The sequence below is a fragment of the Cyprinodon tularosa genome, unplaced genomic scaffold (assembly GCF_016077235.1).
Source record: "Cyprinodon tularosa strain WSP-4 unplaced genomic scaffold, ASM1607723v1 ctg323, whole genome shotgun sequence".
Lineage (NCBI taxonomy): Eukaryota > Metazoa > Chordata > Actinopteri > Cyprinodontiformes > Cyprinodontidae > Cyprinodon > Cyprinodon tularosa.
This window is the reverse complement of record NW_024039034.1, coordinates 354622-382095: the sequence shown is the minus strand read 5'-3', so window position 1 is coordinate 382095 and position 27474 is coordinate 354622. Positions and strand designations below refer to the sequence as shown.

The 27474-nt window shown below is 38.1% G+C and overlaps 1 protein-coding gene across 6 annotated transcripts; it reads right to left on the bottom strand.

Annotated features, from left to right (window-relative positions):
* Positions 1-6801: 6801 nt before the first annotated feature.
* On the bottom strand, positions 6802-25973 carry LOC119788707 (triadin-like). Of its 6 annotated transcripts, none has more exons than XM_038293307.1 (6): positions 25572-25973; positions 16591-16789; positions 11923-11964; positions 9049-9096; positions 7523-7654; positions 6802-6978 (listed from the first exon to the last, which is right to left on the bottom strand). In XM_038293307.1, the coding sequence occupies exons 2-6, from the start codon at positions 16775-16777 to the stop codon at positions 6956-6958; spliced, it is 432 nt and encodes a 143-aa protein (XP_038149235.1). In that variant the 5' UTR covers positions 16778-16789; positions 25572-25973; the 3' UTR covers positions 6802-6955. The 6 variants fall into 6 exon arrangements, with proteins under 6 accessions (XP_038149235.1, XP_038149233.1, XP_038149232.1 ...); XM_038293305.1 differs by lacking the exon at positions 11923-11964 and adding an exon at positions 9356-9379 and having other exon boundaries at positions 7493-7654; positions 25572-25972; XM_038293304.1 differs by having other exon boundaries at positions 7493-7654; positions 25567-25969.
* Between the last annotated feature and the right edge of the window lie 1501 nt (positions 25974-27474).

Here is a 27474-nt window from a genome sequence, read left to right as displayed (position 1 = left end):
TTTTCAGACTGATATCAAATATCCTTATTTCAAAGGATGTTTTTATGGGAGCTAAACTGAAATAGTAAAAGTAAAAGGAGCAGCTAAAGGAAGAGCAGCAAAGGACATTAAGGCTTCAGCAAGACTAACATTAAACAATAGATTTGAAATAATATCAAATAAAACAAAACAATGAACATGATATAAAAAATATGATTACTCGACATAAAAGAGAGGAAATATTAATCATAAAACAGATAAAAACTTGTATTCTATGACGTATAGACATGTTGAAAATTAAATTTTGCTGCATACAAAAACATTCCTAAATTGCAATCATGATAAATGGATGTTTATAGTCTTCCGTATTCATGATGTGGTCATTTGATGTTTGTGAGCTGTTGTGCTGCAGTGAATGTAAAACTAATGTTATTCAACAGCATTGATAAAGCTTTGGCAAAAAAGCTCCTCCAAGACCTGGTGGGTGAAAACTGTTCTTTTCACATCCTAAAACCACCAGGGACGTCTAAAAGGGAAAACTGAGGATTTGTGGCGATAAAAACTATTAATTATCACTTTATCTATCATCGACGTGTGAAAAAGTTGCCTCTTAAATCACACGTGCATCCAAGAAATTCCAACCGTGCCTTATTCCGGGTGCAGATGGGTGTCTGTCACATCAGCAGTGTCAGAAGTGTGTGTGAGTGTGTGCTTTTCTCCGGGTGTGGGACTCTGTATAATGCACCCAGCCTGAGGGCTGATGTTGCCAGGTTGTGTAAATAAATTAAAGCAACAAATTACGTTTAAAAGCTTCTCCCTCAGGCCAGGGAAAACTGAGATCCATTATTCATAGCTTTTACTGCCGGGAATCCAAACCAGGTGTGTGTGAACGTGTGTGTTAGTGTGTGTCTGTAGTTTTTTTTTGCCAATTATTTGGAAATTAACCGCTCTTAAGTCATTAGATCATCTCACTGATATAATTAACTGTAATTTACATTTTGATGGCAGAGATGAAACCACAACAAGGGCTGTTGAACCTCTTTACCCGCTTTGACATTTTTGTCGTGTTGATGTGGAGAGATGACCCCCAGCTAGCCTTAGTAACAGTTTCCAGCAAACATTATTAAAAAGATAACTTTGTATACCAGTATGACTTTGCACTAGAAAAAAACAAACAAACAAATAAACAGGAGATATTGTTTAAACTCATATTAATATTACTAGATTGTTTGTTTAGATGCCATTGTTTTGATTTTTATACTTTTTGAAATATGATTTAACTCACATTAGATGCAGTTCATTAATGTAATAAAAATATTAAAAATGGCTAATTCATTGTTATGACTGCCACAAGCAACTTTAATACATTTTAAGCATAATAATTGGACACAAAAATGTAAATTGAATGACGATACAACGCACAGGACGACACAGAGAAGGTTGTACTTCCTGAGGAGACTCGGGTCGTTCAACATCTGTGATAAGCTGTAGGAGATGTTCTACACTGTGATGCGCTGGGGATGCAGCACATCCATGAAGGACACCTCCAGACTGGACAAACTGGTCAGGTGAGCCAGCTCTGTGATCGCCAAGAAACTGGACTCTCTGGGGACAGTTGCAGAGACAAGGAGACTTAATAAACTACTTATGGCCACTTTCTGCACACTGTCTTCACCACTCAGAGGAGCCTGAGCAGAGGGAGATTGCTCCGCCCCAAATGCAGGATCAACAGACTGCTGAACTCCTCTGTTCCTCAAGCAACAAGCTGTATAACTCCTCACTTGAGAGAAGGAGGAGGTGATAGGAAGAGGGTCAAATGTCAGTTCCCCCCTCTTTTCCACCTTTAGCAAAACATTACCTATTGTCATTCGTGCAATATTTTTCTCTTGCACTGTGCAATAACACATGCCAACTACCGTGTAGCCTGTGTAATTTTTTTTTGTTATTTATAAGGTCAGTACATCTCTGCAGTGCAAGTACAATAAAGTCTCCAGGGTCTCTACTGTGCAGATAATTTTATATTCAAAGGAAACATATTTCACGACATTACAAGTTTTTTATGCTGTTTTGTTCTATATACACTCTTTTCGTATTGTCTTTTGCATTTTTGCCTTTGATAGCATCTTGCTTTAACTCTTTGTACTCTATATAAGTTACTGGAACCAGGATTACCCTGAAGGATTTATCTCAAGGGATAAATAAAGTTGAGTCTAAGACCGGGCATACACTGTACGATTTTTTCAGTTGTCTCAATTTTACAGAAAAAACTTGGTTTTACTTGCACCACCGCCATCCACCTGCATTTTAATCTGAGAGGAAGAAGAATCCTTGTTTGCACATGCCCACATGACGGTTGACTGAAAATCAAACATGTTTGATTTTCTACCGACCTCATGATTCCCGATCGGGAAGGGGTCGTGAGAGGCTCATCGCCCCTTTTTAACCCCATTACACTACCGGATGCACAATCAGGCTGAAAGTTGGGCCAATCAGAAAATTCTCGCCAGACTGGAAAGTCACAGCGAAAAGGACAAAAATCGCACAGTGTAAAATGTGCTTACCGGTAAGTCTAATATTTATCTTAAAAAAACCATGCAGATGGGGTGAAATGTATTGTTAAAACACCAGTAATATGTACCTAAATGTCCCTCAGCATCAATACATTGGTCATGGTTCTTACTGGGTAATGGACCACCTTTCTTAGTAGAGCACTTTGTTTGCTTATTCTGCTTTTAAACAGGGTTTATGAATTTTTAACAGCTCTGTGGTTGGTGATTTGGGGAAGTCCTTTTATCAGCTTAATCTTAGCCTATTTTATTCACTCTCACATTGGTTTTAATGCATCTGGGTTCACTGCCATATAGGAACTCAAAGCTCTGTCCAGTTTTTACCCATATCGCATTAACACCAATATCAAAATAAAGGGGAATTGATTAGATTTGCAATAAAACACCAAGGCTCAAGACAGTATAAGATATATTTTATTGTTGGGATCCTGAGGCTTGCCCACCAGAGGGCGCCAAGTATCCCTTCCTAGTGGTTATGTGTTACTGTTGGGATCTGGGGTTCTGTCTACCTTTCTCCACCAGAGGGCGTATTGGATCTCCTGAAGCTGGAGCTGACTTCACCAGCTGTTCCTCATCTGCTCATCAAGAGACCAGTACTTAAGCAGGCTGAGAACCACACTCCAGTGCCAGAGTGTTAGTCAGTTACGGTACAGCAAACCCTAAGCCAACCTGTCTGTCTAGTCTCCTGACTACAATACCTGAACCAGAACCTGATCCGTTTTGTCTTCTCTGCTTCCCAGGATAAACCTGGCGGAAACCGGAAACCCCCTGAAGAGTTTCTCTGGTGGAAATCTGTCTGTCTGATCTCAGAAGAAACCTGGAGAACCTAACCTGTCAAAGATCAGCCAGCCTGCTCCCAGAAGAATCTGGAAGGGAAACTCAAACCTGGAGATCTACAAGCTCTAACCAAGCTCAGCCTCCACCAAGCCCTCAGCCTGCCGTTAGCCTCTGAACCCTCCTGGTTTTCTTCCCCTCTGCTGCTCAGCTCAAGCTCCAGGACAGTAACCCAGCCGTAACCAGCCCTGGACCTGATCGCCCCCCCCTGACCTGTTTTTGCACCTCTTCTTTATTAAACCTTTGAACTTTTTCCCTGCCTCAGTTGTGATCTGCATATGGGCTAGCATCCAGAAACCTGTTATGACATTTACAATGAAACTCTTTCACAATGAAAAGGATATTTCTCATAGTGAGGATTTCCAACCAGTGGTCACTGTTGAAATTGTCAGGCATAGTGTTGTTGGCATCATGCTTCACCACCTGCTCTTTACAAAAGGTGGGACAAAAATTTAACTCACCTTAGATCCACAGCTTTCTGATTGAAACATGGAAACAGCTGGCTGCTACCTCAGATGATCCCAGACATTAATCAATACTGGTAGTGGGATGCTACATGCAGCCCAACCTTCAGCTTTGGAAATTGTCCCATGGTTCCAACCATACCAGGAAACTTTAACTTTGAATAAACTCTGGTATTTCAACTAAGAACAGTGCTCAAAATATCCAGCCAAATCATGCAAAAAGCTTATTGATGGTTACAGACAAAAACACAAGGTTCCCCTGGAATCTGCTGATGGATTTTTATGCATATTCATTAAAAAAGAATTCAAAATGAACTCAAAATTTTGCACTCAACTCTTAATTTAAAAAAATCCTCAAAAATGAAATAACATGACCTTCATAACAAGGATTAGTTAGTCAGATCAGGCATTTTTTCACAGCTTACTTAGAATGAATAAAACATTGTTTTAAAGATTTGATGTGATAATTCTGAGTTAAAATGCTTCATTAACCAGAACAAATGTTGTTTTTCAGATTGCTATATTAGGGCTTGTTAAATTATTCCTTACTAAAAGAAAAAAAGAAGAATGAAAATAAGTGACTGAAATCTGCCTACACCTAAGAGGTGGCAAAAAAATAAACATGGACTGCAGCTTTTAAGCACAGCCTGCCAAACTGTAAAGATAATAAATAAATCCCCCAAAAAGCATCAGGCAGTACATTCATTACCTATGGACTTTCTGCTTTTATTTTTATTGCATTTTTAGAGGGCATTTTTGTGCCAATTATCCTAGCATGCTTACTGTAACTTTCTCGGTGGGGATCCACTATGGAGGCCAGGCTGTTTTCCATGCAAGCATTTTTTTCTGTTTCTTCTCAATGTGCCTAAAGTCGATATGGGAACGGTTTAGCCAAAGGTCAAATTCAACTTAAGCCCCCTGCTGTGCAGATAGATGTAGTGTGAAAGGGGCAAAGGGGAGGAAGGTAAAACATTGGTTGCAATTTTATATTGCCACTATGCTTATCAGTGTGTCTGTATTTTTACAACAAGAAGCCTGAACCACCTAAAATGATGCCCATGTGTTTAGTTTCAGTTTTTTAAATTAGGAGATAAACTGCATTTTCAAAAGCTACAATCTGTATAAATGTAAGGGTTTTTAATTAGATTTTTAAATAAAAATAAATATAAGCTGCTTTATGTAGAGCCCTATAAATAGAGTAGTGTAGAACATGATAAAGTTAAAACTGATGGGCATAATTATCATATTGGGCAAGCGTTTATTTGATTTATTATTGAGTTAGTTTATGACAAAATATGTGCTCAAACTACTTTCTTTTTATTTTTATTTCTATTTCATTCATTTCTGTAATAATTATACCCCTTTAAGAGGACACGATGCATGATGGATAAAAGAAAGTCCATGATCTGTGTGTATGTTAAAAAAAAAAATAAATAAATAAATAAATATATACATACATATATATATATATATATATATATATATATATATATATATATATATATATATACACTATATTGCCAAAAGTATTTGCTCACCCATCCAAATTATTGGAATCAGGTGTTCCAATCACTTCCATGGCCACAGGTGTATAAATTCAAGCACCTAGGCATGCAGACTGTTTTTACAAACATTTGTGAAAGAATGGGTCGCTCTCAGGAGCTCAGTGAATTCCAGCGTGGAACTGTGATAGGATGCCACCTGTGCAACAAATCCAGTCGTGAAATTTCCTCGCTCCTAAATATTCCACAGTCAACTGTCAGCTGTATTATAAGAAAATGGAAGTGTTTGGGAACGACAGCAACTCAGCCACGAAGTGGTAGGCCACGTAAACTGACGGAGCGGGGTCAGCGGATGCTGACGCGCATAGTGCGAAGAGGTCGCCAACTTTCTGCAGAGTCAATCACTACAGACCTCCAAACTTCATGTGGCCTTCAGATTAGCTCAAGAACAGTGCGCAGAGAGCTTCATGGAATGGGTTTCCATGGTCGAGCAGCTGCATCCAAGCCATACATCACCAAGTGCAATGCAAAGCGTCGGATGCGGTGGTGTAAAGCACGCCGCCACTGGACTCTAGAGCAGTGGAGACGCGTTCTCTGGAGTGACGAATCGCGCTTCTCCATCTGGCAATCTGATGGACGGGTCTGGGTTTGGCGGTTGCCAGGAGAACGGTACTTGTCTGACTGCATTGTGCCAAGTGTAAAGTTTGGTGGAGGGGGGATTATGGTGTGGGGTTGTTTTTCAGGAGCTGGGCTTGGCCCCTTAGTTCCAGTGAAAGGAACTCTGAATGCTTCAGCATACCAAGACATTTTGGACAATTCCATGCTCCCAACTTTGTGGGAACAGTTTGGAGCTGGCCCCTTCCTCTTCCAACATGACTGTGCACCAGTGCACAAAGCAAGGTCCATAAAGACATGGATGACAGAGTCTGGTGTGGATGAACTTGACTGGCCTGCACAGAGTCCTGACCTCAACCCGATAGAACACCTTTGGGATGAATTAGAGCGGAGACTGAGAGCCAGGCCTTCTCGTCCAACATCAGTGTGCGACCTCACAAATGCGCTTCTGGAAGAATGGTCAAAAATTCCCATAAACACACTCCTAAACCTTGTGGACAGCCTTCCCAGAAGAGTTGAAGCTGTTCTAGCTGCAAAGGGTGGACCGACGTCATATTGAACCCTATGGATTAGGAACGGGATGTCACTTAAGCTCATATGTGAGTCAAGGCAGGTGAGCAAATACTTTTGGCAATATAGTGTATATATATATATATATATATATATATATATATATATATATATATATATATATATATATATATATATATATATGCTGTATGCTTGAACCGTGGATTTAGTTTATTAAAGTTGCACAAAAGCGAAAATCTGATAAGCCCTGAAAAGCACAGATAAAAAGCAACCAATATTACTTTTCTAAATCACAAGGAAACAAGGACAATATTTTAACTGAAGTCTTTAATGATCAGAGTACAGCTAAGGGTAAACAGAAAATAAAATAAAAGCTTTGATATGATGCAAATAATTCTGCTCCATCTCCTTCCCGTTTCCACATATTTCTTTTGGTTTCTTGTATTTTTCCACCTCATTTCCCTCAAAGTTCCTCTGAGCTGAAAGCTACAAAACACAATGAAAAAAACAAAACAAAACATTAATAATGTATGTAACGCAATCAGTCCAGTGCTTTTAACTCCTATGAATTCTCATGAATATATTTCCCTTCAAAATGCAAAAATGTGACATTAAAAAAAATCATAAACGGAATACATAAAGAATCAGGCTTATTTTTGGTCTGAAATATATTCATCTCTGAATAAAGTCAGTTTTTTCCTTAAAATATTTAACCTCTTTCTCTTCTGCATGCTATAAGTTAATTAGTAAAATTTTTCGAAGAACCAGACCTAATACCTTTATATTAATGAATCAGGATATTTACAGCTGATCATCTCCGTGTTAAATTGAGTTATAACCTTCATATTTATATTCATTCCAACTCCAACCCCAGCAGACATGTAATTATGAGTGTGAGAATGTATGAGCTTAATAAAATACCATTAGGGATGAGAATAAGGTCATTAATAAGTAATTTCCATTATTTGGAAGTAAATTAGTTTGAGGGGATGTTTCTTACATGTGAAGGTTTCAGTTAGCTGGTGAATACCTTCCTCTTCCTCTTCGGGAGCGACTAAACTTGCTGCAAAGGACCATATCATCTCCATCCAATCAGAGCTCTCATGAGGAGCGATATCACCATGGACTCCGGCAGAGCTTGGTTTTAGTGAACGAAGAGCAGCTAAAAAAATAAGAATAACATAAATAATTCGTAATACTTTTTTTTACAGCTGCAAGTTAATTTATTATAAAATATGAATGTGTTTTTACATCTAAGAAGCTCTCATTAAGGACACTATCACTTGCTTTTGAAAGAACTTCACTTTATTTTGGACTTTTTTCATTTAGTGCTCAGAAAAAAATAAATCCAAAATGAAAGCTGGTTTCCTTAAAAGCAGACAGATTACTCTATTATTTCTTCATTTCTTAAATAAGAGTTGTGTGTATGACACTACATTACAAGCGCTATTTTTCAGTTTACTTGGATACTTCTATCTATATTTCCATAATTCCTTTTGACTGCGTTACGCTATTTAAGACCCTTAAGACTCTTAAAATGTTACTAGTTTGCAGCAGATCTTAATTGCAACCATCTATCACAATCTTACCACAACTTTAAGCACCTCTGCATTCGGTTATATCCTCATGAAGGAAGAATTTCCCTTTAAATATGTGATGTTTTGTGTGTACTGCATCCTTTAGAACTGATATGTTAGTATGATCAGAAAGATCTTACACATAAAATCATATATTCTACCTCTGATTACTGTTAGCTCATCACACTTACACTATAAGTCCTTTTTTTATGAGTTGGGCAAAAACCTTTTTAGAAATATACCCTAAACCCTTTCAGGTGCTGTTCATGCTTTTCCCTCTCCTTCTCCTCTCTTTGCAAAATATAAGTTTCTTTTTGACAGCCGACATGCATTTTGCAAGATATAAAGTGTAACTGACTTCCTTCAGTCTCTTTAAGCAACTCTCCATTTGGAGGCATTGTCCCTTTGTGCAATCAGTCGTACTGATTTTTGATTTCCGCTGCTTTGTGAGACATTCTTTGGTTGAATCCAGAACAGGATGGAATATAAATCACTGGAGGCGTGCAAACCCCCTGTTGGTGTTGTGAAGTTATTGTCTTTGCATGAGATCAACCTGCTTCTTCTTCTTCAAGTTGTTCTTTCTTCCCTTTGTTGTAGATGTACCTAGAGGATGTTACTGAGACCCAATAGAGAACATTTGTGTTTGATACTATAGAGCAGTCTTACTCTGGTGTGAAGGAAACCTCTAGCAACATGACCACTTGGTTCATGCCATATTTAAAGGTTTTATTTAGGGTTTGAGAAACATCATGATTTCAGATGAAGATGGCTGTCATATACAACAATTCCTCTCTCAAACTTTTTTATTAATGCATATGTGAGTATATTTCTGTTACTTCTTCCTAGTTTTCAAATATGCCACAATGAGTGGAATAATTATGAAACTCAGACTCATTTTTCATCACAGATGTCTGAGATTGACTTGTACTCATTATTAGAGTTTGGCAATGATAAGTGAATGCTCCATGTTTTAGCCTACCTCTAGCCTTTATACCTCTTTTTGCGATGGCAGCAGGAGGGGGGAGACCTGAGCAAGAGACACCAACATGCCATTAAAAACAATAACAAACCAATTTGATGATGAACGCTGGTTCTGAAGAGAAGGAAAGAACAAAGTACACTATAAAAAGAGAGAGAAGTATGGAAAGACCATAGAATATTCTTTTTGAGTTGGAAAAAAAAAAACTCATATGCAAGTTTTCAAAAAAATAAATGCCGGAGAACACCACAGCAAAAAAAAAAAAAAAGCAACAACACACATGCAAAGAAAAATGTAAGCATTTTACCTGGTCTTCTGCCTCTGACATTGTCTGCACAGATATAAGGCAATCTCTCATTAACTTTTTAATTAGAGTAACATGCATCAGAGATCTTTTTTTTTTTTTTTTCAATTTTCTGAACAGGAAGTTAGTTTTTATTTAAGCATATACATTGTACTAAAACTGATCTTGTCTTTTAGATTGCAGGCACAAAGCAGCAGCATACTTTGCAAATAAAATTATTACGATTTAAACAAAACTAACCTTAAAAAATAGAAAGTAAAAACATTTATAAAAGTGATATTGTGAAAATATGGGGAATTGCAAATATATTGTATATTGCACATTGTGAAACAACAAGTCATTTACTAAAAGAATTTTGTCACCCAAAGTACTGTAAGGTCCTTATAAAGTAATTCTGAAACAGTGGAGTAAGTACCTTCCTATCTGTTTTATCCTGAGCGTGTTTGGTTCTCTTAGTGTTTTCCTGTAATGTCAGAAATAATATTTTGAAAAAATCTTTAGCAATTTGTACTAATCCAAAAACGAATATTTATTATGGGTGAATTACACATGTACTGAAAGAGACAAACAGATGTTCATGAAAAGCTCTTTAAAAACCTTAATCCTGGTTACATTTCATGTGTTTGCTAAAGGTTTTAAGTGTGCATCTGCAATAGGTTTTAAATGAATTTATTCTGATTAACATAAAGTAGAGATGAGTCAGGTTGTCTAGAATTCAACAGTTTAGACTTTGAGAGCGTAAGAGAGAGCATGATTTAAACCAGATAACATGAAGGCTGAACAGAGTCCATGCTGGTTTAGGAAAAGCATCTTTTAGGAAATCTCAGGAAACACAAGGATCTACATTCCCTTAGATTTAACACAGAGACTGCTGTTTAGTAGCACTGGCTTTGCTGACAACATTTGAACTGACCAACTGTATAATTAGTCTAACATGCCTGTATTTGTGAAGCACTATGGCCTTATGTAAAAGTGTCCGTCCCTATATATACAGTAAATAAGGCTTCTACATCAGCTGAAAGGTCAAACTCTGCTGTGAGATAAACAGTTTTCACCACAGCCTCCTCGCGGGCAATAATGTTTGGGTTTATACACTCTCTTATTTGCAGGGAAGACAATGAAAATGGCAAAGAACAGGGGATATTTCAGTAGAATATTAACACAGTAATATTAATACAATGCTGTCCTTCTCATATAAATGATCTACACTGTGATAAAAGATCACTTCTCAAAGTATTTCTTTAAAACCAACTCTGCTGTTGTTTTCTTTTCACATGATCTTTGCCATCATGTTCAACTAACACAATAACAAAAGGCAGGTACAAATGTCAAAGTGTAGTCATTAAGGGATTGTGGTTGACTGGACATAAGGCCAAGTTAGGGGGCATTATAATGGGTCATTATGACAAATGCGTTTATGTTTTTTTATAGTTCTTTAAAAAAAAAGAACCAGAATCAGCTTTTATTGGTATTATCAAATTAAATGATTAAAAACTGTGATGCATTTTTAACATTTGCATAAAGCTACTTTGAGAATATGTATCATTATCTTGCATTCATTTTGCGAGCAGCACAATTTAAGGTTGTTAGCACTATTTCCTAGGAGCAGCAAGGCCTTCAATATAAAACAGCAAACTATAGTCCTCTACCATCATATAACTAGAATTTATTTAATGCAATTTTATTTGCATTGGGTAAACTGTTGAAATTGTTTGGATAGACTTTACAGCAGGCTTTCTGCCAGAGGATACATTTTGTTGTCCGTGGAATGTAAAATTCTGCACAATTACAGCAAAAGTTATTTTAAGGGTGGGTTGGGGGTGGGGGGTGGGGGTGAAAACAAAATAATGGTTTAATTAAGAAAGATCTGCGTTCTTACTGTGCGTTTTTATCTTAAACTGCAATAATCTATAAACTGAATGGAATAGTTTTCATCTCATTTTGGCACACAGATGCAAGAATAACAGATATAAAGCTGCTAACAGTTTAAAAAGCTGTAATCTTTAAATTTGATCTGCATTTCAGTTCCTCTCCATTTTTCTCTCAAGGACTGTTGAATTCGCTATTACAAATTGACTGCATTTATAAGGCGTTTTTTGTGTTTCCTGAAAGTGTTTTACACAAGACATATATGAGATTGTTTAAACTCATAAAAAGGCAAATAGTTTTGTGCATGGATATGCAGATCAATAGGCAATTTGAAGTGAGTGTCTTGCCCAGAGGCAAATTGGCATGTGGCAGGAGGAATCTTGATTCAAATCCTTATCTTTCTGTCTGCAAGATGGCTTACTCTTGCAGTCCAATTCATGGTCATTTACAGCAGCAATATAAAGGAGCCCAAATAACACATTGATGGCTGGTGGAACAAAGTTATTTTTACCTTGGGGCACATCAGGTGATTCAAGCTGAATCAGTGTTGATTTACACTCTAAAAGGAGGAAATCAAGGCAAAGTACCAGAAAACATCCAAAACAGAGATCAGCACATCTGACTCAAAACTGTGTTATCCGTGCATGTATCACTCTACAAGCAGGCAGTGCAATCAAAGAGTGGTTTAGTTGTTGGTTTACCAGGAGATAAACACACGGGGTCGTCACAGTATGATGTATAGTCTTTGGATGGGATGACAGGGAATTGACAACATGAGGATGAAGAGGGTGTGGTTGGGTGGAGAATCAAAGAAAAAAAGAGTGAAGAATTGAGTTAAAGATGGGTTTGTTGAATATGTGAGACAGGAGTATCCTTCCATTGAAGGATAATCCAGGCAAACAGACATATGAAGTGTTGGGACAGGAGGATTATGAATGATGCAGCAGATGATGAGCTGCATCATTTCTCTCAGGTTGATATGTGAACATCTAGAGAACTCTGACAAGATCATGACTGTCCTTTAAAATTTATATGTGGGACTAACCAGAAACGTTTTTTTGCCTTATGAATAAAGTCAGATAGATACTATTGCAAGGGTAAGAAAACTTGCAATAAGCTTTCTAAGGGTACAAACGTAGAACATCTCAGGCCATTAATACACTCTTTTTGCAGACAAAATGAATTTTCTTTTCTGCGTTTACTGGTAGATAATATTCTTTGACTTTAGACATGGACGTTAAGCAATGCAACTTTGTATTTATTATAATGCATATGTTTTCTTGTTTCAAATTTAAAAAATCTTGTGTATTTGTCTGGTCATTTTCATCACAAATATAGGCTTAAGGATTCAATAATGATATACACTCACCGGCCACTTTATTAGGTACCCCATGCTAGTAACGGGTTGGACCCCCTTTTGCCTTCAGAACTGCCTCAATTCTTCGTGGCATAGATTCAACAAGGTGCTGGAAGCATTCCTCAGGGAGTTTGGTCCATATTGACATGATGGCATCACACAGTTGCCGCAGATTTGTCGGCTGCACATCCATGATGCGAATCTCCCGTTCCACCACATCCCAAAGATGCTCTATTGGATTGAGATCTGGTGACTGTGGAGGCCATTTGAGTACAGTGAACTCATTGTCATGTTCAAGAAACCAGTCTGAGATGATTCCAGCTTTATGACATGGCGCATTATCCTGCTGAATGTAGCCATCAGAAGTTGGGTACATTGTGGTCATAAAGGGATGGACATGGTCAGCAACAATACTCAGGTAGGCTGTGGCGTTGCAACGATGCTCAATTGGTACCAAGGGGCCCAAAGAGTGCCAAGAAAAATTCCCCCACACCATGACACCACCACCACCAGCCTGAACCGTTGATACAAGGCAGGATGGATCCATGCTTTCATGTTGTAGACGCCAAATTCTGACCCTACCATCCGAATGTCGCAGCAGAAATCGAGACTCATCAGACCAGGCAACGTTTTTCCAATCTTCTATTGTCCAATTTCGATGAGCTTGTGCAAATTGTAGCCTCAGTTTCCTGTTCTTAGCTGAAAGGAGTGGCACCCGGTGTGATCTTCTGCTGCTGTAGCCCATCTGCCTCAAAGTTCGACGTACTGTGCGTTCAGAGATGCTCTTCTGCCCACCTTGGTTGTAACGGGTGGTTATTTGAGTCACTGTTGCCCTTCTATCAGCTCGAACCAGTCTGGCCATTCTCTTCTGACCTCTGGCATCAACAAGGCATTTCCGCCCACATAACTGCCGCTCACTGGATGTTTTTTCTTTTTCGGACCATTCTCTGTAAACTCTAGAGATGGTTGTGCGTGAAAATCCCAGTAGATCAGCAGTTTCTGAAATACTCAGACCAGCCCTTCTGGCACCAACAATCATGCCACGCTCAAAGTCACTCAAATCCCCTTTCTTCCCCATACTGATGCTCGGTTTGAACTGCAGGAGATTGTCTTGACCATGTCTACATGCCTAAATGCACTGAGTTGCCGCCATGTGATTGGCTGCTTAGAAATTAAGTGTTAACGAGCAGTTGGACAGGTGTACCTAATAAAGTGGCCGGTGAGTGTAGAAGTAGTCTGGGTGTTTTCACACAAATTTAGAAGAACAAGTCTAACTTGGTGAAATTTTGTCTAGGTTTCTTCATCTTAAACTAAAAAGTTCAAACGATTATGAAAAAACAAAAATAGACCTGCTTTGTAGATTTTATGATAAAAAGAATGTTCCAAGACTTGATTCTAAAGTCTACAGTAAGTGCTTACTTGTTTAGTAACCCTTCTGAATAATAAAATCATCTTGTATGTTTGTTTTGTGAGTGTGTGTAGGGAGGAGTGTGTATACACTAAAGTAGCTCATAATTTTAAAGTGAAAGGCAAATCATACCAGCTATTTAAAGCCCTTTACTTTAATACTTCTGAGAGCGACCTTATGCTGCTCTTACAGCTGCATGTGTCCTTTCTCTATGTGCTTTGTATCTTTACAGAATAAGTATTGTTGTTTTTTCTTTGCTCAAGGTCCGTTTTTTAAGATTTGTTGAAAAATTCCAATGGTCTTCCAATAAACTGTGATAGGCTTCAATGTTACTGCTAGAACTATGCATTCCTATAGCATGATGCAGTCCCTAACATGTTTCACCACAATTGGTTAATTCTATATCACATGAACTGGGATGTTAGATGAACAGTAAGCAGGTACACTACCATTATATATATATCACGTAAAAATATAGCACATTATTTATGTATAATTATTTCCTCTACTAATAATCCAATACATTTTAATAAGCAAAGAATTTTATATTATTCTATCCATAAACCCGATCACCCCATTTTCAAAGGAGCATGACAGTCTGCCATCTTGAAAGTACAGACAGCAGTGAGGGATAAAATAGCACTAGTGTTAGCAACCTTTTAGTCTTTACTGGCAGTTCAGTATAATTGTGAGGAGCAGGTGAAGATCCTTTGGAGATGCTGACCCAACAACTGAAAATCTGCACTACTGCAGACCAATGCAGGACCACACATATGCAGCAGCCTGTTATGTTCACCATCCCCAGGAAAGCGAAAAAGTTAACTTAAAAGACAACAAAACTGGAGACATCAAAAAACGAGGGTAAACATCAAGCACACCTTCTTTAGATGGAAGGAGATAATGCATGAGAAATTATTATGGTTCCCCCGTTCTTTTTGAGTTTCTTTTTGAACTTCTTTTGGAGTTTTAAGTTATTTATGTCTGCTACTCCCTGTTATCTGATTGCCCCAGTCTTTGTTCTGTCTCCCATATATACACCAGTGCAGTTCCTCAGTGCTGGTTTCTCATTGTTACTTTGCTCCTCATGAGTGTCTACCCCTGGTGTCTGTTGGTCTTCTGTATTTCGGTCTTGGATTTTGCTTTTGCTGCCTTTTTGCACCTTCATTAAATCAGCAAAAAATATCCCTGCCTCTTCATCTCTGCATTTGGGTCCTCAACCAACCTCCATCCTACCTTAACAGAATATTTCTAAAGGGACGCTTAAGTTCTCAGGTTTCTCCTTGAAGAGAGTAAACTGTACTGTCTAAGTCAGTGTAAATCAAATGTTTTTTCCCATCTGGTGTATTTAGACAGTGGTGCTTGCTACCATAGACACCAAGCACAACAATAGATCACACAAACATATACCAATGTTGGTAGAGAATCTTAGTAGAATTGAAACCCACAGTGAAAACTTTTTTTTGTCACGGTAAATACCAGCCTGTAACGACTTCCCTTTACTTCAGACGAAATGGTCACATGCACTGTCGCAGCTTTTTGACACACAGTGGCTACTGTGGCCATAATACTTGTTTAAGGCAGTAACGCACTAGGGTAGAGCATTCATTTGAGTAAAACACCCCCATTCACCACAGATGACATATTCTTACACATCTCTTAGATTTTTGTTGTCTGTGGCTGTAGTGTAGTAGCTGACTAAAAAGGGTTGTGAGTCTGAACATGGAGCCAACGGGTCCATCTAAGGCTTTAAAAGAAAAGATCTTAGCCGTTACATTCGCTTCAATCTATCACCATCATAGCTGTAAGATCAGTGAAATTCATTATCCCATTATCTCATGGTAATAAAGTAATTAAAGGGGATCACAGAAAACCAAACGAGATTACTCAATACAATTAAGCTGTAAAATGAAGTCAAGATATGTGAGGGGAAAATGATACACCCATTTTCTGCAGCAGAAGAGGTGTACAGTAGACTGCTTTATGAAGCAACTGGCCTGACTTTAGGCACTGTGCACTAACCATAAGCTACCCTTAATCACCACCAGTATGTGACTCAGCTATTGAAAGGGAAGAGAAAGTAAATGGAAATAGCCTCAGCATTAAAAAAACTATTGATCTGTTGCATTAATTGCAAAACAGAGAAGGCTAATTAAAGTTAACATAGAACTAAACATTTGAGCTTGAGAAAAACAGGGACATGCGTCTTTTTTAATGGATTTCTATGTCAAATGAGAGGAAAATGCTTGGATTTCCTCGCTTTAACCAACAACAGTTAAAGTAGCTTTGAAGTTAAAGCTGATGAGCTGTTCTGATTACATGGAGGTGAATTCTAAATGCTGAAAATGACGACCAGCCTGAGAGCATGTCCACTTTTGAAGTCGTCCTCAAAAATGTCTCAGAGCTTTATAAGCAAAGAATGAATTTATGACTGAGATGCAAGGAATGTATAATGGGTGAGAAAATTAAGGTTGTCATTAGGTGCTACAAAATCTTAATACCAAATTATAATCTAATTTTTATGAAATTATAACAATTATCTAAAAGCGTTAAATAGAAAGTGTATTCTATAGGATAATAATGTGTATTGAAATGAATAACTTTTACCTGCTAGAGTCTTGTAATCAAGCAGATCAAACAGCACAATGGCCACTCCTGACCATGTGAGGATCAGAGCCACAACCAGCAGCCAGGCCATGGGTGAGGTAAAGGTTAAAATGATATCATCCAAAACCGTCCTCTGATTGGACTGAGATGAAGGGCCAGCCTCTCCACCACTGTCCTGACCGCTCATTGTAGAAGAGTGCTGGGAACAGAAAGAGGAAAACAAAATAATTTTACAGAATCGTATTCTACCAGCCTTAGGAAGGTAATAAAGACTTATAAACAGTAAAAACCAAACATTAAGTTGATTATATTATGGCTTTGAGCTAAACTGAAGCACAGTTTGGCATTAAGTTTGAGAAACATTTTAAACACACTTCACCCCGATAAATAACAGACAATAGAAAAAAAATGTGTTTTGTACTGTCCGTTTAAATATATGGTTTTAATTGTAGAGTTAGAGAAACATCAACATTTTGATAAATGACATTTTTTTGAACAGCAGAAACTTTTTTACTTGAACTTTGATTAAACTGAATGGTTTTCTAAAGTGTGCTGCTCAAACTAGTTTGATATATTCTCTAGAAAAAGCAGTATATAAGGTATTCCTTCTACTAACACTGAAAATTATTTCCGTTGCTCAGTGAATATTATCATCCCATGCTTCAGGTGACATCAATAGTTGCAGGTGAGCCTTTTGATAACTAGCAAAATAAATATGGGTAATAAAAAAATCCTCTTTTATTACATCAAAAGTTTTAACAAACTTTGCTGTCCTCTCTTCTGCATTTCGATTTTAGTTCAATAAAACTATTAAAAAGTTTGAATAATATATTTGACTTTTGCTATAGAGTCTCTGTCTCCTCTTTTTTATCTATATATTCAAAGATTTTTCTGTGAGAAAATATGGGCACTCATAGACCATAGGAGTGCCCATAGACTCATAGATTAATTCAACAAAGTATAATTTGGGCACTCATAGACCCCCCCTCTGTGAGCAGAGGGGGGTCTAGGAGTGAACATATTATACTTTGTTGAATTAATAAAAAAGTAGTTAATCTTTTTTAAGCTCTTGGCAAGCTCAGACAAGTTGATTTTTAAGAGACTGAATAATTCAAAAAATAAAAAATAAAATTTGAATTAACTAGGAACTGGAAGTTTGCAGAATAAGAGTGCATATTCGACCTAAGTACGGTATGTTTTGTAGTTGCTTTGATTGTGTGGCAATGGTTTATGCATTCTGTACACATTGCATGTGAGAGTAGAAGCAACTTTTTTCAGCATGTCCAGAAAGTTCATGACAGGCTGGCTTATCTGACGACTAGATCAGAGTCAGATGTGTAGGAAGAAGATTCTGTCTCTTTATTGCCTCTTTGGTTCCTAAGCAATTGTGACATAATCCAAATGTGCAAGAAAATGAAGTGTAAGAAGAAAAGATCAGTGATTTACAGATCGCATCTTTTTCAAAAACAAAGTACTCCAAATAAATCAGTTATTGTTTTACTGACTACACTGGAAAAAAATGAGTTTATACCATTAGAATATGGTTGTTCCAAAACAGCAAATAGATTAATCCAACCAATGTTGTGCTCTAAAGTCTTTATAAAGATATCCAATGATGTTACTGGAAATACTATATCACATAACACGAGCATCTTCCCACGATAAATTAATGCAGCTGAAGCCGAAATTGTGCAACTTTACTCCGTGCAAACAGAAATATAAACTCTATGATTAATAAGCCTACACACAGAAGGTGTTTATTCATGAAGAAGATGGTGACTCATTAGAACATGTTCGGTTTACCCAGGGTGAGTGTGAGAGATATGAGGAGGCAAGATGAATCAGAGTGAGAGGGAATAATGAGAGAGAAGACAGATTACATCAACCCAATGAGATGAAATACTGCTCCAAAGAAACTTTTCATTATCCTGTGGCAGAAGGGCTAAGCTCCGATAACATGATTATGTGCAAGTGTCGGGTTGTTTGACTTCATTTATTTTTCTGTTTCCCTGTTTTGACTCTTGTAGTCTACATCCACATTTATAAAGAGATAATTACTCTGTCAAATGCGTAAGGGCTTTTCTCTGAAGGTCCAGTGAAATTGTTAGTTATACCTGTCTCATTTAGAGAATCAGGAGATTACTTTGTATGAGGGGAGGCAGGTGATAGACCTACATTATGAAAAAGATCAAAACAGCTGGTTCTGTGCTTTTAGTTTTTGGATTTATCCATGCAGTCTTTATCTGCCTGAGTAAATTAGCCACATTATCATTGATTCTATAGCTTGTACACTCAAAAGCAGAGAAAAAGATTTACTTAGGTTCACCTAAATAACTATGGCAGAAGAAAAAATCCCACAAATATGACAAGAAAAAAACAACAACAAATCTTTACAATAACACTGAGGTCACTGTGATGGAGGTCGAGCCCTGCAGTAGGCTGAAGCAAGATTAGAAACAGACATTTGGATATACTGACCAAGTTTCTGATATTTCCTGTATGACGAGGAATTTAAAACAAGGTAACCAGCCAGTATCAGACTTAGCCATCGAGTTTCGACCTCTATCAGCCTCTTCACCCTAAAGCTTTAAAGGGAGCTTTTCTTCTAGCTTTGGATGAAAGAATTAGGGATGAACTAGGATGCAGGGAGGAGCTAATCTCCTTGGCTATCTGCATTGATAAAAGATTTCAAGAGAGGACTTAGGCAAAACAATAAAATAATTTACCTCTTCCCCAATCTCATCATCAAGATCCTTAACAAACTTCTGACTCTTCCTGGCCAGATCTAGAGGAACCAATGCAGATTGTCACCTGAGCAACGGCAATGTTGGATAAAACTGGACCCTGACTGTACTGCGGTGAGAGTGGTACTTGATTTCTTCCTGCCCAAAGCAGCTAAACAGGTGGGGCTATTGGTAAGGAAGGGACCAATGGGCAGTTTTAAGAACAGATCCTTCCGCATGACAATACCCTGCTCTCTCCCACTGAATCAACCATTTCCCTCTTTTGCTTTAATCGATTCTGGTAGTGAACAAAGCTTTATTGATAAAAATTTAGCTGAACTATTACTTTTTCCTGTTGTTCTACCTGAACTACTTCATGTCTCAGCTCTAGATGGAAATCCTCTGCATGTAACCACGATTCGAACGGAACCAGTAAAACTTCTCGTTTATGGCAATTAAATTAAAGAAATAATTTTTTCCTGTTCTCTTTACCCAATCTCCCATTGTTTTAGGGCAGTGGTTTCCAACCTTGGGCCTCAGGGACCCCTACATGTTGCCCTGAGTGGTATTTGTTGCCCTGGTATGATTTGTTGCCCCTGCATGGCTTGAACCAGAGAAGGTTCAAGCCATTTTTAATTAGCCTAATCCCTCAACTCGCAAGGAGCTACGTTATTCAGGATTATCCAGCTTCTACCGCAGATTAATTCAAACTACATTCAAACTACTCAACTCCTCAATAGCCTTACCTTCTCCAAAAGATCTTTCATTTTGTCACCTGAAGCTGGTATGGCTTTTTCAGAGCTCAAGAAAAAGTTTGCTAACGCCCTGATTTAGCCAGATACAGAGAAACAGTTTGTCCTTGAAGTTGATGCCTCTGATTTATGGGTGGGTGCAGTCCTTTCTCAAATTTCCTCTGACAATGATAAACTTCATCCATGTGTTTTCCCGTTTTTTGTCTAAAGCAGAACGAAAATGCAATGTGGGTAATAGAAAGCTCTAAGCCATAAAAAGACTTTTGATGAAGGGTTCCACTGGTTGGAGGGAGCTGAACATCCTGATATTGTATGAAATGACATCAAGAATTTGGCCTTTCTCCAAGAAGCAAACCTTCTGACACATAGACAATGACGTTGGTCTCTGTTCTTTTCCCATTTTAACATTGTCATCTCTTACCGTCAAGGCTCTAAAAATGCCCTGTCTAGGCAAAACTCCAATGACCAGGAACCCTAACATCTCAACCTTCCTGTTTTATGGAAATCTTATCATGGGAAATAAAAGATCCAGTCCCGGAGGGCTCAGGGGTTTATGTTTCTGCTTCCATTAGGTCCTTCCTCGTTCAATGACTAAGCATTTTTTTTCCGCCTTCATGGAATCCCTGTCAAATCCTGTTGGAGAAGGGCGTGCAATTTATCTCCCAGGTCTGGAAGAAGTTTTGTACCAAGACTGCTCTCAGTTCAAGTTTTCATTCCCAAGTAAATGGTCAATCCAGACACACGAGGAGCTGGAGGAATCCCTCAGCTGCCTCAGTTGGTCATATCTGGCATCATAGAGTACCGGTAGTCAGTTGCCTTGAATTGAATTTGCACAAACTTACATTTCCTCTGCTACTTGTCTGTCTCCATTTGAGTCCTCTCTAGGATACCAACCTCCCCTGTTTCCATCAATCCAATCAGGACATTGCAGCTAACTCTGTAAAACATCTAATTCGATGCCGCAGAGGGTCTGGAACCTGACAGTTTCTGCCTTGAACCGGTCACTGGAGACAAGTCAATGTATGGTCGCTCTGAGGATTCCTGCCTACCAGTACTCACATGAACAAAAGGTTTGGCTATCAAATTGTGACATCAATCTTAAGGCCTCTAATCACAAACTATCTCCCAGATTCATTGGTCCATTTATTATCCAGGCAGTGCTCAGTTGCTCTGCCGTATGCCTCAAGCTGCTAGATCATTTTTTTAAAGGTTCATCCTGTTTTTCATGTCTCTCTGATCAAGCTTGTCCTGTCTAGTTCTCTTTGCCCTCCTTCCATTCCCCTTCACCCGTCCAAGACATTGAAGGGCCCCCAGTCTTTACTTTACAAAGGATTTTAGATGTTTGTTAACGAGAAGGGGGGTTTCAGTATCTGGTCGATTGGGAGGATAATAGACCTGAGTAACGGTTTTGGATCCCTTGTTCTTTTATTTTGGACTTTGGACTTGTTTTGGACTTTTGGGCTTCTTACCTTTCCTCTTCTTGAAACCAGGGGGCAGTCCTTGAAGGAGGAGTAATGTAGGAGGGTGTTCTGGTATGGGTGAACTACTATCACATAGTGCATCTAGGCTAGTGGCTGGTCCAACCCGTGTTGCTTCACACCTGAGATCATTTCCTGGTATATTTGTCTTATTGTGTATCTCTTTTAATGTAGACTATGTTACTGTTCCAGACAACCAGTGAACCAAAGTCTGTCTCCAATCTTCATCAAAAGGTCTTATCTGTGTGCAGCGGTTCTCAGTCTTTATTACCTGCCTGTCCGCTCTCCAGCACCTCATCTCTTGCATTTACCAATGCTCTCTGATTTCACTCACATTCTCTCTGGACCTCTGTGGTTCAGTCTGCAAAGCCCGCTGAATTAAACCCCTACAGATCCATGCTACCTCACAACTCTTTCCTGATCAGCTTGCTTTCTCTCCTCAGACCAACCAGAAAGTTCAATTGACTTCCTGAAGCTCAAAGACAGACAGACAGACAGACAGACAGACAGACAGACAGACAGACAGACAGACAGACAGACAGACAGACAGACAGACAGACAGACAGATATAGTCCCTTAAGTGTTGGGTAGCATAATGTTGATTTAAACAGACAGGATGATATTTTCATTTTGTCTGCTTTAAAATCATTGATGGTAATTAGTGTGGGGATGCTGCTTATATGTTAGTCATCCAATTAAATTCTCTTCAAAAATGATTTCCATACTTTAATTTGTTAATCTTGAAACAAACAGCTATTACTGTTAATGCAATTAAGAAACAAAACATATGGTTATTTTTTTAGCTCATAAGCTAATACTCTGTGTCACAAACTGACATTCTCTTTGACCAACAGGCAACATAAAGCTGGTTTGTTGTATGAAATGATATCTCATGTAACCGATAAACTTACAGTATCATAGCATACAAATTAAGACAATCGTTGTATTGATGGGAACTCGGTTACCTTTTGAGGTTGTTCAGGAATTGTAACACAACCAGGCTAAGGGCAATTTAATGAGAAGTACTCATAGAACTCTATGTAACATTATTTGGTTTTGCAGCAAAGCTCTATCTGTTAGTAACAATGCAGAGAACTAATGTGCTTTGATTTTTTTGGCTGACCTTTTCCTTGCTCCATTCAGTTAACGAACTGCAAGATCAATTTAGCATCTTTTTACTCCCACACACTCTGATGTGTATTTCTGTATGCCTCTGATTCAAGATTGCCAAATACTGACGTGTAAAACCACAGTAATTTGTGTGATTTGTTGTGTACGTGATAAAACGGAGCATTAATCAGGTGAAATGGTGATCTATTGAACAGTGCTACATGGACTTAAAACCAGTGTGTCACAAAGAAGTCCTGAAGTAATTTTTTTCACAATGCATATCTCCACATATGCAATAAAATTATTTATATTCTAAGATTAAAAATTCATGGCAAAGTTTGCAGCTATTTTCTGTCCTCTTCATGAATGACACAGTCCACCTGATGTTTCAGTTACATGCTGAGCTGTTCTTCACACACAGTCATGGACACCAACTGGTGTTGCCGTGTTCACGCCACAGTTCACAGAATTAGAACAATGTGGACGCAGAGTAATTTTTTGGCATTCAAGGGCAAATGAAAGGTAACACAAGCTTGGGTTATCTGAGCTGCGTAGGAGCAAACGCCACCATTACATGTTAACTGTTCATATGAACTCATCATTCACCGATAAACTGATTATATTATTAAGAATATTTTAGAAATCCAGTTTAAGTGCATATATTGGTTAATCAAATATTAAATAATAGTTCTCCAATAATAACAAAGGTAGTGCCTTTACTCACACCCTAAAAAAACTATAAAGAAACAAAGCTAGTTAGTAATTTGTTATCATTTTCTCATTATGTAGGATATGCGTAGGACATTGACAGAATCTTTTTAATCAAAATGGAAAGATAGTATCTACATACCCCTCTGTTTAAATATAAATGTAGTCTGTTTGAGTCCATTTCTTCCTTTTATGTTAACCTTATGGTATATAGAGCGTGAACTAAAGAAAGAAACGACTAGAATGCAGATAAACATCGTTTAATCATATTTTGCCAGACTGCTCTGAGCATGTCTGATGATGACTTTAGAGAAGCAGTTTACCAGAGAAAATGTAAAACACATCAAATTGTCATAAACATTTTTTTTGAAGATGTGTGTTAGCATTCTTTAGTAATTTAAGGAAAGAAATAATTAGTTTTAGTACTATAATTACATTATCTATGGCGACCTGGATGAATATCTTCTTGAGCATGCGCAAATGAGCTGATGGTACGGATCGTACTGCCAGGACGGATTGGGTAGTGACAAATGGTTCCACGCCACTTTTCAAAGTGCATTGTGGGAAATTTTGAGTCCAATGCATTTTCATCCACTAGACATTGGGACACTAATTTAAAATGGCGTAAACATAGAGCATTATAGGACAGACATTCGGTCATTCTGACACAGGCAATGTCTTTGAACCAGATATGTTGCGAAAAATAAACGATGTGCCTGTCCCAAGAATATTTGGAGGGTAGAAAGAAAATGTTTGTCTTTGTAATATTTGCAGAGTTCTCTTTCAAAATTTTAAATGTAAAATATATTTGAAAGGTTCTTGTTAAAAAAAACGTTTTGTTTCTTTATTTTCTATCATGTTTTTATTTATAGTGCACCTTGTTGCCGATCTCAAATCACTACAAACAAATATAAAAGACAACGCTGCCTGAAATACAGCTGTTTTATTAAATAGAGGAAGAAAAAAAAATTCTGTTGTGAAAACCTGTCTCTTTGCAGACTCTGTTAGAATTCTATTTTCCACAATGTTTAAGTTCCATCATTATCTGCCGTACTGCTGCATTAATTTGAGCCAGCCTGTACATGTTTTTTCTTTAATATAAGCGGCCTTGAAAGCATTTATTAGTAGAATCGTTAATTTAGCTCTCTAGTATTGAAAAGTAATAGAAAACTCCAACAATATTTAACACAACTTTTTTCCAAGCAACAAAAAGCGCAGTAGGTGACCTGTGCCTGGTGTTCTACTGTCTGCAGCAGCAAGTGCACCACTATGGAAGGTGCAAATAGCCTTATTTGGGCTTAAGGTCTTTACCTGTGGGTGTCTCACAAAAAGAAGGACTCAAAAGGGAGGATTTATGATTTTCTGTTTGATAAGAATACCACTTACAGGGAAATCAAAGGTCTGACCCTGAAAATACCTTGAGATACTGGATTGAGCTACAGTATAGGAGCGAGACCCAAGGAGAACATTTTTTCCTATACTGCTATGTAAAATTTTAGCATTTTTTTAGCTTCCTTAAAAAAACCTTCAGCTTTTTATGCTAGTGTTATGATATCACAAGCAAAAAAAAAACATAAATAAAAAAAGGAAGAAGAGTCTGTTATTTAACAAACAGAAACAGGTGACTCCAAGCACAACCTCAATGGTTTAAAAAGGGAAGGTTTCAGAGTGACATCTTATGAGGAGCTGAACAGGTGAATTATCCTAAAAAACCCTCAGATTGGGCTAAATGAAAACAGTTCTCTAAAGCAAAGTGGGATACAGCTCTCCCTCTGTGATCTAAAGGTTCTTGACTGGTTATTACAAATGAAGATTATCATCTTCTCTAATTAAAATTGTTTGATGATCTAGTAAAAAGCCAAAAGAGAAGAAATGTTCAAATACTTGCTTATAACACAGTCTTTTGTGTATTTTGTGTAGTCGAACAAATTAACTTATGACATCATTAGATATAAAACAAAATAATACTCATCTGATAATAATAATTCTTCCAGCCATGGTTCTTAATTTCAATCTAGAAAAGTCAAATTTGATCAGTAATAAACAACAACATACCATAATTGAAAGCATATGGGAGAAGACAACAAAATGCAGATTTTCTTTTCTTCGTACATAGAGAGTATGTTAGAAAGCCATCTTGTTTTATACAGAACAAAATAAAAAGTACAGCAAATATCAGGCAGGAGTAAATTACTTTTTAAGCACCTTACTCTTAAACTTTCCAAATGTTTGCGGATAACCTTTGGTTCTTCAGAGGTCCTTGAGACGCAGCGTTACCAAGGAAACCAGCATTGAACTCCTTTTTAAAATGTTCTTCTTGTCCCACTTGACTGAGAGAAGGCGGTCTTCGTATCCGGTAGTGATAAGCAGGCAACAGTTGTGCTGAGCTGAGTCTCAGCAGGTCTAAAAATACACTGTAAATGGCCCCCCCAACTGAAAATGAAAAATAGCTTGAAATAAAGTTGCTGTAATGCCCGTTTTGGTATGTTTCTCTGGACTCTTGCAGTTTAAATCCAAGAAATTACGTTAAAGGTTCGGAAATTTGGAGTTTACTGGCATCCTGAGGACAGGACGAATGGGAGGAGGAATGCAAAGGAGCAGAGAGAAGGTCAACCCACTGAGAATCGTCCCCGCCCCCTCTGAAAATCAATAAGAAAGGAGAGCAGTAGAGACTGGCAAGGAAAAACAAAGATTTTTATTGCCAAATAACTAAATATAAGTTTTCTTTACAAGCTCTTCTGAAGGATGTGATTTAAATTATAAAGTTAAACTAGATGCATCTATGACTACAACTTCTGCATCAAACAACCTCTAAGTAATTTCCACCCTCATACATCCTTCCCTCATACATTTTATCCATAGCGAGACGTCATTAATCATCCAGTAACCCAGGAGGGTCAAGCAGAGGTTCCATTTGAGAAATAAATATGTGAATAAGTACTTTGCATGAGTTTTAAAGCATTGTCAGAAGCTGTTCCTGGGACCCATTGTAAATGGCGTTATGTGTGTATGTCCATGTGGAGTAACCTGACCCCCAGTCTTTCCCTGGGAGCCTGCACTGTAGAGGCTATAATTGGAGACACAGACAGCAGCTGGTGTTAACATTGAGCTGGACTGCTTTAGATGAAGGGCGCATAGAGGGGGATGTGGGACCGAACGCTTGCCAGCATCTGGGTTGATGAGTAGCTGTATGATTGGGGGAGGAGCAAAGAAATGAACTGAGCAAAAAAGTTACGTTCTTGTTACCTTTTAATTGTCACCAATGTTCTTAATATATGAGTCATGACTCTGGATTTTGGATACAGTGGTGGCAATGATCTTCCCCTGATAAGTGGAGGCTTAGTTTAGCTCGCCATCCACAGAGGGTGTAGAGTACAGTCTCTGGCTAGCTGCATCTAAAAAGAGGGAGTTGAGGGGGTCTGGCCATCCCATGAGGATTCCTCCAGGGCTCTTATATTTAAATATTTTCCAGGGAAAACCTAAAAGACAGAGAGATGCTGGAGTTTTTCTCCTGGATCTAGCTTCATCATCTGATTTAATATGAACAGAGGATGGCGGGATGGACGGACGGAAGGACCGACGGATGGATGGATAGAAATCAATCTGATTTCACTTTCCTTTTGCAGCTACCAGTTCAGAGTTCTGACTTATTTTCCAAACTCTGGTTGCAGCTAGCAGTGCTGCAATGATAATTCCAGTTTGTTGAAGTAAATTCAGTTGAAGCCATGTAATTTTGCTTGTCTGTTTTTTAACCCTTACAATGACCAATAGTGCTGCCGATGTTGTCCACTATCTGATATGCATTCATTTTATATCTTAACTGGCTGATAACTCATACAGATTATTTCCTCTTGACCTTCTTACAGACGCTGTGCAGGTTTATCCTACCTCTGCGGTGAAGTCATTCCAAATTGAATTTTGACTATCAGTTTCTAATATTTTTTAAACCTCCCACACCTCTGGCATCTTAACTCCAGCATCTGACCTGTGGTAGACTCATGCCTCTGTTAGATTCACCTTCTTTACTGCTGCTGGCATATCCTAACTGCATTTTTATCAGGTGAATGGCCGGTGTACGATTTTAGTTTTAGAAATTAGATATTAGTTTTAAAT